This window comes from Macaca mulatta, chromosome 15 (assembly GCF_049350105.2).
Source record: "Macaca mulatta isolate MMU2019108-1 chromosome 15, T2T-MMU8v2.0, whole genome shotgun sequence".
NCBI lineage: Eukaryota > Metazoa > Chordata > Mammalia > Primates > Cercopithecidae > Macaca > Macaca mulatta.
The window spans coordinates 4,941,966-4,955,233 of record NC_133420.1 but is presented as its reverse complement, the minus strand read 5'-3'; the positions used below and the strand labels follow the sequence as shown (position 1 = coordinate 4,955,233).

At 57.0% G+C, this 13,268-nt stretch overlaps 1 protein-coding gene across 17 annotated transcripts in view; it reads right to left on the bottom strand.

The window, feature by feature from the left end:
• PNPLA7 (patatin like phospholipase domain containing 7) overlaps positions 1 to 13,268 on the bottom strand; it is an 87,934-nt gene that overhangs the window by 34,576 nt on the left and 40,090 nt on the right. For all 17 annotated transcript variants that reach the window (XM_077966752.1, XM_028834520.2, XM_077966757.1 and 14 more), the window contains 5 exons: positions 12,913 to 13,118; positions 8,882 to 9,013; positions 7,955 to 8,078; positions 6,133 to 6,246; positions 4,375 to 4,444 (listed from right to left, as the gene is read on the bottom strand). In XM_077966752.1, the coding sequence (XP_077822878.1) occupies positions 4,375 to 4,444; positions 6,133 to 6,246; positions 7,955 to 8,078; positions 8,882 to 9,013; positions 12,913 to 13,118 (646 nt within the window). The remainder of the gene's footprint in view (positions 1 to 4,374; positions 4,445 to 6,132; positions 6,247 to 7,954; positions 8,079 to 8,881; positions 9,014 to 12,912; positions 13,119 to 13,268) is intronic.

Genomic DNA, 13,268 nt, shown 5'->3' with positions numbered 1-13,268 from the left:
ACAGATAAAAACAACCACATGTCACGGACGGAATTATTTCTCCAGGACAATAAAGCCGTTATTACCAGCTAGGACCAGCAATCCTGAACACTCCTGAAACAAAGACAAAGAGAGAACGTCCTAGTAAAGAAACAGGAGGCCTACAGAAGAACCAAAACACAATGACAGAAAATTTTTTTTAAAACTCTGATAGGCCTCAAAGCAGAATCGAGATGACAAAAAGCCAAAGATCCTGAAGATAGATCAAAAGAAACAATTCCATCTTAACATCAGAGAGAGAAAAAGATTTAAAACACGAACAGTGCCCCGGAGACCTTGAGGACAATAACGCGAGGTCTAACACTTGCGTCACTTTATTTCCAGAACAGGTGGAGGCGTCCACAGGTGAAAGAATCGTTTGAAGACATACAGACTGAACACTTCCAAAATGTGTTAAAAGCTATAAACCTACGGGTCCAAGACGAAGAAACGCCAAACAGGACAGATCCAAAGTATTCATGCTCAGACACTTCCAAACCACATTTCTGAAAACTAAAGACAGAGAAAAACATCTTTGTGTGTGTGTGTTTTGAGGCAGGGTCTTGCTCTGTTGCCCAGGCTGGACTGTGGTGGCATGATCGTAGCTCACTGTAACCTGGAACTCTGAGGCCCAAATGAACCTCCCACCTCAACCCCCTGAGTAGCTGGGACGATAGGTGTGCGCTAACATGCCTAGATCATTTTTCAAATTTTATTCATAGAGACAGGGTCTCACTATGTTGCCCAAGTTGGTCTGGATCTCCTGGGCTCAAATAATCCTCCTGTCTCAGCCTCCCAAAGTGCTGGGATGAGGTGTGAGCCACTGTGCCTGGTCAAAAAGTTTTGAACACAGCTAGAGAAAAATGATGCGTTACCTACTGGAGAACATCTGAATACCTGGATCTTTCATTAGAAGCAACAGAGGCCGGCCAGGCGCGGCGGCTCACGCCTTTAATCCCAGCACTTTGGGAGGCCAAGGTGGGCGGATCATGAGGTCAGGAGATCGGGACCATCCTGGCTAACACGGTGAAACCCCGTCTCTACTAAAAATACCAAAAAAATTAGCCAGGTGTGGCGGCAGGCACCTGTAGTCCCTGCTACTCGGGAGGCTGAGGCAGGAGAATGGCGTGACCCCGGGAGGCAGAGCTTGCAGTGAACCCAGATTGCGCCACTGCACTCCAGCCTGGGCGACAAAGCAAGACCCTACCTCAAAAAAAAAAAAAAAAAAAAAAGAAGCAATAGAGATCATGAGGAAGTGGCACAAAATTTTAAAAGTGCTGAAATACTTTGTATCTCTGCCAAACCAGAATCAATACATCCAGCAAAAGCACCCTTCAGGATGAGGGCAAAGCAGAGACATTCTCAGATTCTCTGATGAGGGAAAGCAAGCGGATCTGTGGCCTTCAGACCTTCTCTGAAAGAACCGCTAACCACGATTCTGCAACAGCAAAGAGACGAGCACAGAAGGAAACCTGAGACACTGCAAATAAAAGAAGAGGAGGAGGACAGTGACACTGGGTGAGCATCACGGACTATTCTCCTCCCTAAGTTTTAAAGAAGAGGAGGAGGACGATGACAGTGGGTGAGCATCATGGACTATTCTCTTCCCAAGTTTTAAACAAGAGGAGGAGGACGGTGACACTGGGTGAGCATCACGGACTATTCTCCTCCCAAGTTTTAAAGAAGAAGAGGAGGAGGACAGTGACTCTGGGTGAGCATCATGGACTATTCTCCCGAGTTTTTTTTTTTTTTTTTTTTGAGACGGAGTCTCGCTCTGTCGCCCAGGCTGGAGTGCAGTGGCGCGATCTCGGCTCACTGCAAGCTCCGCCTCCCGGGTTCACGCCATTCTCCTGCCTCAGCCTCCCGAGTAGCTGGGACTACAGGCGCCCACAACCGCGCCCGGCTAATTTTTTGTATTTTTAGTAGAGACGGGGTTTCACCGTGGTCTCGATCTCCTGACCTTGTGATCCGCCCGCCTTGGCCTCCCAAAGTGCTGGGATTACAGGCGTGAGCCACCGCGCCCGGCCTATTCTCCCGAGTTTTAAAAGTTACGTTTGATGGCTGAAAGTGAAAGTTGTAGCCCTGTGTTTTTGGGGAGTGGGGTTCAGTGCACACGGAGGTAATAGTTAAGACAACCACATCATAAACGGGGAAGGATGAAGTGACTAAACAATGGTGAGTTCTCCATGTACCACTGAAAGTGATGGGATGCGGCTGTCAGTAGACAAGGATAAGCTAGGCATGGACACTGCAATTGCTAGAGTGACCACTGAAAATACCATATGAAGAGACTTCATGGAAACCACAGTTGATAATTATAATGGAATACTCAAAAAACCTCAAGTAACCTAAAAGAAGACAGAAAAGCTGGGTGCAGAGGCTCACAGCTGTGGTCTCAGTGACTCAGGAGGCTGAGGGGGGAGGATCACTTGAGCCTAGGAGTTACAGGTTTCAGGGAGCTATGACTGTACGTGTAACTAGCCACTGCACTCCAACCTAGACAAAAGAGTGAGACCCCATCTCTAAAATAAAAAGAAAAAAGAAAATACAGTAGTGTTTAACAACAGTGGGGGATGTGAGAACAGAAAAAACAATAAAATGGAAGACGTAAATCCCAACAAAATAATTACACTACGTATCTACGGTATAAACACACAAAAGATAAAGATTGTCAGAAGGGATGAAAAATACATGATCCAACCAGGTACCTTCTACAAGAAATTCACTTAAAATTCATGGTGTAGGTGAGCAGAGAGTGAAGAGTCACATTACGTGTTAGACAGTGTCCCCCAAAATTCATGTCCACCCAGAATCGCAAAATGTGACCTTATTTGGAAACGGTTTTGCAGAGGGACTCAGATGAAGATGGGGTCACCCTAGAGTGGGGCTCACGCTTTGCTGACTCTGTGTGGCCCTCTGTGCATCCATCTGCTTCTTGGACAGATGTTCAATGCTGTGCACACGTCACTGTGAACACAGGCGCAGGCTCCCGCTCCCAGTCAGCTCACACACCGGGACCAGAGGCAGGTGACAGGTCATGCAATGTATCGGGGTGACAAGCGCAGAGGAGAAAAAGGAAGTGGAAAGGGAGCTGCGGGTGCTGGGCGGATGGGGAGACCGGGGAGGCCGGGGAGGCTGCGGTGAGATGGAGATGCAGGACACGCGGCAGCAGCCAGGCTCTCCTGAGGGCTCCAGGCAGAGAGCAGCAGGCACAGAGGTGGGAGGCAGGAGAGCGGAGCTCCCAGAACGGCAAGGGGGTCTGGGGTCAAATGCTGTCCGCCAGAGATAAATGGTCAGAGTCCTCAAGTCCGTGGGACCCGGTGAGAGAGGACGGCCTGAGAGCTAACAGTGGCTCCGGAAAAAGCACACCTCAGAACTAGGAAAGGATGAATACGCTGGAGCAGGAAAAACTAAATTCCCAACACTCTAGAACGGTCTCTCGCTTTCCATGCTTAGCACAGGAGAGAGCACTCTCCGCTCCACGGGGCACTGACTGAGCTCTGTTCCACCAATATCGTTTCCGGAGGTTTCACCCTGTTTCCTTTTTCCAATCAGCTGATGAAAATAGGAGAGGCCAGGCGCGGTGGCTCAAGCCTGTAATCCCAGCACTTTGGGAGGCCGAGACGGGCGGATCACGAGGTCAGGAGATCGAGACCATGCTGGCTAACATGGTGAAACCCCGTCTCTACTGGAAATACAAAAAAAAACTTAGCCGGGCGAGGTGGCAGGGGCCTGTAGTCCCAGCTACTCGGGAGGCTGAGGCAGGAGAATGGCGTGAACCCGGGAGGCGGAGCTTGCAGTGAGCTGAGATCCGGCCACTGCACTCCAGCCTGGGTGACAGAGCGAGACTCCGTCTCAAAAAAAAAAAATAGGAGGCGGATATATCACATTTCATCTTTTCACTTATAGCAGAGCTTTCCTCCAATGCTGCCCACATTCAGACACAGTTTGACAAAATTACTGGGCTCAGGTGGGTGGGGCTCTGAGGTGGGTGGGGCCTGGGTGGGCGGGGCTCTGATGTGGGTGGGGCCGTGTGTGGGCGGGGCTCCAGGGGGAGGGTGGGACCATGGGTGGGTGAGACTCCAGCACGGGGCAGAGCCATGCGCTGGGTGGGTAGGGCTCCAGCACAGGGCAGAGCCATGGGCTGGGTGGGTGAGGCTCCAGCACGGGGCAGAGCCATGGACTGGGTGGGCGGGGCTCCAGGATGGGGTGGGGCCATGGGCGGGGTGGGTGGGGCCATGGGCGGGGTGGGCGGGGCTCCAGGACAGGACAGGGCAGGGCTATGGGCTGGGTGGGCGGCTCTCCAGGACTGGGTGGGGGCTCCCAGGAGGCTCTGGGTTGGGGGAGGTGACCCACCTGTCACAGGTCCCTGCTGGAGGCTGCCCAGGATCTTCTCACCCAAGAGATGAATCAGCCGAGTCACCACCTGCAGGCAGACACACATTTTAAACCGAGAAACGCTTGGAACCAAAGACAGGGATGCTCAACAACAGCGAGACTCAGCAAATGGCGCTGGATCTGCTTTTCAAAACCTCCATGAACTGAGTTGCACGGGCCATGGCTGTCCAGGCCTAGGAGCCTTCACGATGCCCAGGAAAGCCGTGCGGCTGCCTTCCCGGTTGCCAGGCCAGCAGGTACAAGTGGTATGTCCCCTGTGACCGTGAGCCCAGGCCAGCCTCACTCTCACTTCCAGGCAGGCAGACAACTCCAGGGGAAGCCACCGACCCTGAAGGCAGGACAAGGGCAGGCTGGCAGGCTTCTCATTGTGGCCACTGCTCCTGGGTGCCAACCCCGCTTCAGGGCATGGCTGGGGACATTCGTCCCGACTGGACCAAACAGTCCCCACACCAGGGGTCGCTGGCCTGCAGGGACCCTGCCCAGGGGCTGACTGTACAGCAAAGCTGGCCCCACAACAGTGGACTCACTGGCTCCACCCATACTGTCTCCCAGAAGCTGCTGGTTGGATGGAGCCCTGCAGCAGCCTCTAAAGGGTGGGCCAGGGCTCCTGCTCCGAGGAGCTCATGAAGACAAGGCCCGCCCTGCAGGCCAGGACAAAGCAGATGGAGGAGTGGCCTGGCTCCCTGCTGCTCCCAGCAACTGTGGCTGCCGCCCCAGAGCCTGCTGGTGCTGTGAGCTGCACTCACACGCTCCGCCAGGCTCTCCTGGTCCATAAATGGGCAATTGCAGCAAGCGCCAGGACCCGGGAGCTGCAGGCGGGAGAACCAGGACCCAGAGCTGTGGGTGGGAGAACCAGGGCCCAGGAACTGTGGGTGGGAGAAGCGCTACCTGAGGGGAGGTGGTGGAGGGAGGGCAGTGATGGCCTCCCAGGGTGAGCCCCAGGGGCGGTGAGAGGCACTGGCTGTAGAAGGCCCTGCGACATGCTAGGGGCCACACCTGCACCCCCTTTCCATTTGTTCTAGAATGAAGAACTTCTTGGGATCCGTGTGCTGGCTGCTGACGAACAGCCACAGACTTGCCCTTCAGGCCCCTCGGCTGGTCCTTCCTGGGCGCTCTCCTCACCGCTGACCCTGCACTTGCAAGCAGCCCACCCTGTCCTCCTCCAGATCTCAGAGCCAGAGTCGCTTCCCTTTCCTCTGCCGTACCCACGTCACTCACAAGTAGAGAGCACCAAGAAGGCAGCTGTGCGACTGTCCTGGGAAGCAGCCCAGGCACCTCTCCAGTTTTCCTACCCACCGTTCCTGGCCCCCACCCAGCTGGGCCCTGATCTTCACCTCCTTCAGACTGCCCCTCCAGGTCATTTTCCATCCACGTGGACCGAATGATCATCACAACTCAGGGCACAGCTTGGGACATGGCCTGTGCCACCCTCACCCGCACCACCCTCACCCATGCCCTTACCAGCTCCATGCCCTCACCTGCTCCACATCCTTACCTGTGCCCTGCCCTCACCTGCTGGGCGCCTCACTTGTGCCACCTTCACCAGTTCCACTCCCTCACCTGCTCTGCACCCTCACCTGCTCCATGCCCTCACCTGTGCCCTGCCCTCATCCGCACCCTCATCCGCTCCGCCCTCACCCGCTCTGCCCTCACCTGCTCCGCTCTCACCTGTTCCGTGCCCTCATCTGCTCCGCGCCCTACCTGCGCCATCCTCACCTGTGGGTACCTGCGCTTGATGGACGTGAGGGCTCCTGCCGGCAGCTTGGCCAGTTCTGAGTCCCGAACGGCATGCACCGTGGTCGCCCGGGCCTGGTGGGTCAGCGTCTCCACCTGAGGAGAGGAGCCGGCTGCTGGGGCCGTGGGCTGGGGAGCGCCGAGCCAGCTGGGCCTGTCCCTGACGGCCTCTGGTACCTGCCGGAGCCACACATGGCCCCGGCATGCAGAAAGCAAGGGAGGAGCCCAAGGCTCCCGCACACCCTCCGCATCGCAAGGCGGAGGCAGCCAGTGAATGCTGGCATGTGGCGTGTTGTCAGAACCACTGGAACATGCCAGAAGCCAAAGGTGCTCCCCGCACCTTTGTGACTCGCTCCAGGCAAGACACAGACACAGGCATCAGACACCACAGGCTGGAACAAGGGCAGTCTCAGCTCTTCCGAAGAAATAAATGCCTTTGGAGAACAGTCTTTTATTTATGTATTTATTTTTTTGAGACGGAGTCTCGTCGCTCTGTTACCCAGGCTGGAGTGCCGTGGCACGATCTCGGCTCACTGCAAGCTCCTCCTCCTGGGTTCACACTATTCTCCTGCCTCAGCCTCCTGAGTAGCTGGGACCACAGGCGCCCGCCACCACGCCTGACTATTTTTTTTGTATTTTTAGTACAGACAGGGTTTCACCATGTTAGCCAGGATGGTCTCGATCCCCTGAACTCGTGATCTGCCCACCTAGGCCTCCCACAGTGCTGGGATTACAGGCGTGAGCCGCTGTGCCCGGCCTGGAAAAAACCTCTTTTTAAGATGTGTCCCTCAGAACCTGCGGGAGCCTGGCCATCTGACACTGAGGCCTCCCTGCCGGCATCCGGCCAGGTGTATGAGCCTTCACCCGGTGGACGGATGAAGACCAGCCTGGCCAAGATGGTGAAACCCTGTCTCTACTAAAATTACAAAAAATTAGCTGGGCGTGGTGGCGGGCGCCTGTAATCCCAGCTACTTGGGAGGCTGAGGCAGAGAATTGCTTGAACCCAGGAGGCGGAGGTTGCAGTGCATGAGACCGTGCCACTGCACTACAGTCTGGGTGATAGAGTGAGACTCTGTCTCCAAAAAAAAAAAAAAAAAAAAAAAAAAAAACTTAACATAGGCTAGGAGTGGTGGCTCACGCCTGTAATCCTAATACTTTGGGAGGCTGAAGTGGGTGAATCACTTGAGGTCAGGAGTTCAAGACCAGCCTGATCAACACAGAGAAACCCCGTCTCTACTGAAAACACAAAATTAGCCTGGCGTGGTGGCGGGCGCCTTTTATCCCAGCTACTCAGGAGGCTGAAGCAGGGGAATCGCTTGAACTCAGGAGGTGGAGGTTGTGGTGAGCCGAAATCATGCCATTGTACTCCAGCCTGAGCAACAAGAGTGAAATTCCGTCTTAAACAACAAAACAAACAAACAAACAAAAAATTAACACAAATCGGCAGAAGCCCCAGGCCGCGGCACCTTGGAGCTGGGCAGCCCCGACTCGCTCAGGATGCAGGGGCCTGCCGTGCTGGATGGCCCCAGGAGGCCCAGACCAGCTGTAGCTGCTACCATACCTCAAGAGACACCCGGAGGCAAGTGGGCCAGTGCGCCCGGATGCCAGGATAGGTACCGGGAGCCCCCAGCAGAGGCAGAGCCTGGGACTCACAGCAAAGCAGCCACAGGGCATCACTCCTGCCGTCCACTCCCAGGGCTTTTGCTCCCCTGAGTAACTGGCCAGGCCACACCCAGGCCAGAACCCAGGACGCCCTGGGAGGGATGGAGACGTCAGGGAGGCAGGAGCAGGGCCCAGCACCTACCACACCGACAAGGTCTCCTCGGCCGTACTCCCCGGCCAGGCGCTTCTTCCCGTCGTCCTTCCGGATCACAGAGCGCAGCCGGCCGCTGAGCATGATGTACGTGCAGTCAGACTTGTCCCCCTGCCTGCGGGAGACACAGAGGCCCTGCAGCCCTGGACCCCCAGCCTCAGCCCCCAAACCCAGCTTCCCAACAGCAGACAGACTCAGGATGGAGAAATAGAAAACGCAGGCTTCTCACTGTCTTATTTTTGTTTTGGAAAACCTACTTTTTATTTTAAAATATTTATGTTAATAGGCATGGGTTGTTTTAAATGAATAAATATCCTCAAATTTTCTTGGTTTTAATTATTATTATTATTTTTTGAGACGGAGTCTTGCTTTGTTGCCCAGGCTGAAGTGCAATGGCACGATCTTTGCTCACTGCAGCCTCCACTTCCCAGGTTCATGCGATTCTCCTGCCTCAGCCTCCCGAGTAGCTGGGATTATAGGCACGTGCCACCACGCCCAGCTAATTTTGTATTTTTAATAGAGACAGGGTTTCACCCATGTTGGCAAGGCTGGTCTCGAACTCCTGACCTTGTGATCCACCTGCCTCGGCCTCCCAAAGTGCTGGATAACAGGTGTGAGCGACCGCACCTGGCCAGTGGGGTGCTTTTAAAGGGATGGTGTGGGCTTGAATATACTGACACAGAGATGCTCGTAGAACATCGGCTGTGTCCAAGCGTGTGTGGCTGTCACGAAATCCAGGAGGCCATGAAGCGTGTTGCCGAGCTAAGCTGGGGTGGGGCTGGGGAAATCCAGCCTTCCGTGTGTGGTTTCCATGGTAACTTCCGTGTGTGGTTTCCATGGTTACTGTGCTTTGCCCACCCCCGAATCCTGCATGCCAGGGCAGCGTGGACACCGAGTGTGTGACACCCACAGCCTCACCTGTATATCGCTCGCCCGGCCTCCACCTCCACCCAGTCCAGGGCAAAGTCGATTTGCCGCACGAAGGACGACATCCTCTTCACCACGGTGTGCGCCACGCCCAGGACGACGGTCGGCTGCTTCCGCATGATTCTGCCGGGCAGCCCAGAGTCACTCCCACCCATCCCTCCAGCCCTACCCTTCACCCAGGGCCACAGGGCTCAGGAGTGGATGGGACCCACCACCCCCACCCCACACTGAGGGCAGAGACCACTGGTGGGGGCTGGGATGGGGCATGCTCTGGTCAGCTGCCTGCCCCAGGGCACAGCACTGCCCACCATGTGCCTGGTGGCCAGCAGCTGTTAAGGAGCCCAGAGAGTCCCCTCCTGGCACACCCGTGAGTGCCCCTTGGGCATGGACCCTGTGTCAGGCTGCGGTCCTGGCAGGGGACTGCACATGCCGTCAGGAGGTGCATAATGCACACTCGGGCCACGACTGTGGCTGGCAGTGAGTGCCATGAAGGGCAAAGGCAGAGGCTGAGAGACCACATGGGGCCTCGAGAGCACAGGGACTCTCCTGGGTGGGTGGAGGGTGCTGGGGCCTCTGACGCGGGGAACATTGTCTTCTCCCCAGTGGTCGTGTGTGGACAGACTGTGGAGGGTGACGGCTGCAGCAGGGACGTGCCCAGTGGCTCTGGGCAGTGGCAAGGTGGGATGTGTGGCAACCTGCACCAGGAATGAGAGTGACGCTGGGCGACTCCAGGCCTAGCCCCAGCCACAGGCAGGTGGAGCTGCCATTTCCTCAGAAGGCAAAAGCAGGAGGAAGAGCAAACGCGGAATCAGGATCCACTTTGCACAGGAGGTGGGGGAAGCCCCTTCGATGCCGAGGAGTTGGCAAGACAGCGGCTGGGTGAGGGCTTGAAGGGCATGAGTGTGGCATTTACAGTCCTGGGGGTGGAGGAGGAGCTCCGGGACGCTGGCTGGCGTGACGGCTGCAAGGCACACCATGCACGGACACACATAGACATACACAGGCACACGGAGACACACATGGACACACACAGACACGTAGACACACGCAGACACATGCAGATACACATAGACACACGGAGACATGCATGGACACACGCAGACACACACGGAGACACACAGACACGCAGACACGTAGACACACAGACACATGCAGATACACAGACACACACAGACACACGTAGACACGCACGGACACACGCAGACACGCACGGACACACGCAGACACACGGACACACACAGACACACGCAGGCACACGCAGACACACGTAGACACACACAGACACACGCAGGCACACGGACACACATAGACACACATAGACACGCATGGACACACGTAGACACGCACGGACACACGCAGAAATGCACAGACACATGCAGACACGCACGGACACACGCAGACACACGGACACACACAGACACACGCAGGCACATGCAGACACACGTAGACACGCAGACACACGCAGGCACACGGACACACACAGACACACGTAGACACACACGGACACACGTAGACACACACGGACACACGTAGACACGCACGGACACATGCAGACATGCACGGACACACGCAGAAACCCACAGACACATGCACGGACACATGGAGACACACATGGACACACGCAGACACACGGACACACACAGACACACGGACACACGGACACATGGACACACGCAGACACACAGACACACACAGACACACAGAGACACACACAGACACACGCAGACACACGGACACAGACACACGGACACATGGACACACGCAGACAGACACACACAGACACACGGACACATGGACACACACCAGACACACGGACACATCCAGACACACAGAGACACACACAGACACACGCAGACACACGGACACATGGACACACACAGACACACGCAGACACACGGACACATGGACACACACAGACACACGCAGACACACGGACACATGGACACACAGACACACGGACACACACAGACACACGGACACACGCAGACACACGGACACATGGACACACAGAGACACACACAGACACACGGACACATGGACACACACAGACACACACAGACACACGCAGACACACGGACACACACAGACACACGGACACATGGACACACACAGACACACACAGACACACGGACACACACAGACACACGGACACACGGACACAGACACACGGACACATGGACACACACAGACACACACAGACACAGGGACACACGCAGACACACGGACACATGGACACACACAGACACACGGACACACACAGACACACGGACACACAGACACACAGACACACGCAGACACACGGACACACGGACACACACAGACACACGGACACACGCAGACACACGGACACACGCAGACACATGGACACATGGACACACACAGACACACGGACACACACAGACACACGGACACACGCAGACACACGGACACATGGACACACACAGACACACACAGACACACGGACACACACAGACACACGGACACATGGACACACACAGACACACACAGACACACGGACACACACAGACACACGGACACATCCAGACACACAGAGACACACACAGACACACACAGACACACGGACACATGGACACACACAGACACACACAGACACACGGACACATGGACACACACAGACACACGCAGACACACGGACACATGGACACACACAGACACACACAGACACACAGACACATCCAGACACACAGAGACATACACAGACACACGCAGACACACACAGACACACAGCACGGGGGACTGAGCTGCATTAAGGGGGGGCCAAGGGCCCTGAGCTCTGCCCTGGGTGGTTCCTGTCCCTGCTCTTTGCCATCCGTCCTGAGCATCTATCTCCCTGGCGCCGCCGACATGGAGCAGCTGGGGACGCTCAGGAGGGAGACGGGTCCAGCTCCACCCAGGGTCCCTTGCTGGTGGAGGGACCGGGACTTGGAGCCTCAGTCTCCCCATCCACACGCTGCGGTTTCAGGGCACCCAGCATCGGGACCCGGCTGGAGCCACTCAGGCCAGGCCGGGAAGACAGAGGCCATGCAGAAAGCCCTTCCGAACAGTGCCAGGGCCCCGCTGCCCCCACCCCTGCCCCTTGCCCTGCTCGGGGTCCCCAGGCTGAAGCAGAGCTTGGCGCGGTGCTGTTTGCGGGATTACAGGCGTGAGCCGCTGCGCCCAGCCGACCTGTTTTCTTCAGCTGCTGCGATTTCACTGACCTTCAGGCTCCTGACCGCTCCCCCTGCCCAACCACTCAGGCAGAAGAGCTCTGAGACCACAGCAGACGTCTGGCCTACGGGGGTGCGGGGGACTTCCAGAAAACACACACAGAACGGCTCAAGCCGCCAGAGGTGAGAGCTGGGATTAAACTGAACCCCAGGCTCCAGGAGATTCTGGACCTGACAGAGCAGAACGCCCAGCACCGTGGATGGGAAGACGTGGCGGCTCTGCCAGGCAGCCCACAGGCGGGCTGAGGGCAGCTCTGAGCCTGGAGGGGCCGAATCTGAGACTCATGGGCTGGGCTCAAGTGGACAGATGTCTCCAGCCCAGAGCCTGGAAGGCGGCACAGGCACATTCTGCCCCAAGAAGGGACACACGTCAGTGGGGCTCCTGCCCCTGAGCCAGAGCTGCGTCCTCACCCACTGCCTTGCCCTTCCACCTCCACATCACCAGCTCCCGACACAACAGCCCAGGCTGCAGGGGTGGGGAGGCTCACAGCCCCTGACGCCCGGCCCCGCCCCAACGAGGGTCCTGCTGAGCCAAGCCGGGCAGCCCCAGAACTGACTGGTGATACATGAACACAGCTGGGAGCGGACCACAGAGATGGCCGTGTGAGGCAGATCACTGTGGGCAGACAGGGCCGGCTGACTGAGCGCTGGAGCAGGGGGCACCGACCTGGGCCTATGCAGGTGCCGGGCACAAAGAGGGGGGCGCGAGCAGCAGGGAAGAGGCCGGCCACGCGGGGAGGGGTCTCAGGGCAGGTGGGTCTGGGGCCCGCCCCGAGGTCCTGGCCCGTAACTCACTCATAGAAGTGGGCCTTGGAGATGGACAGGAAGCTGCAGTCCCTGTTGGCCTTGATGGTGAAGATGAGCGGCTCCCCGGTGAGCACCGCCAGCTGGCCCACCATCTCCCCGGGGCGCGTGAGGAACAGGCAGGTGTCCTCCTGGCTGCCGATCTTCCTCTGGTACACGTGCAGCAGCCCGGAGACCACGAACAGGATGCTGGCGTCCTGACAACACCAGAGGGCTCAGGAGGTGCCGTGAGCGGCCGCGGGCGGGACGGGGGCAGCTCTGGGCCCAGAGCGGACAATGCCACCAGGCTCGGCCGGGAGACCATCCGCCGACCTGACCAGCTCTGGGCACAGACTTCACTGGAAACA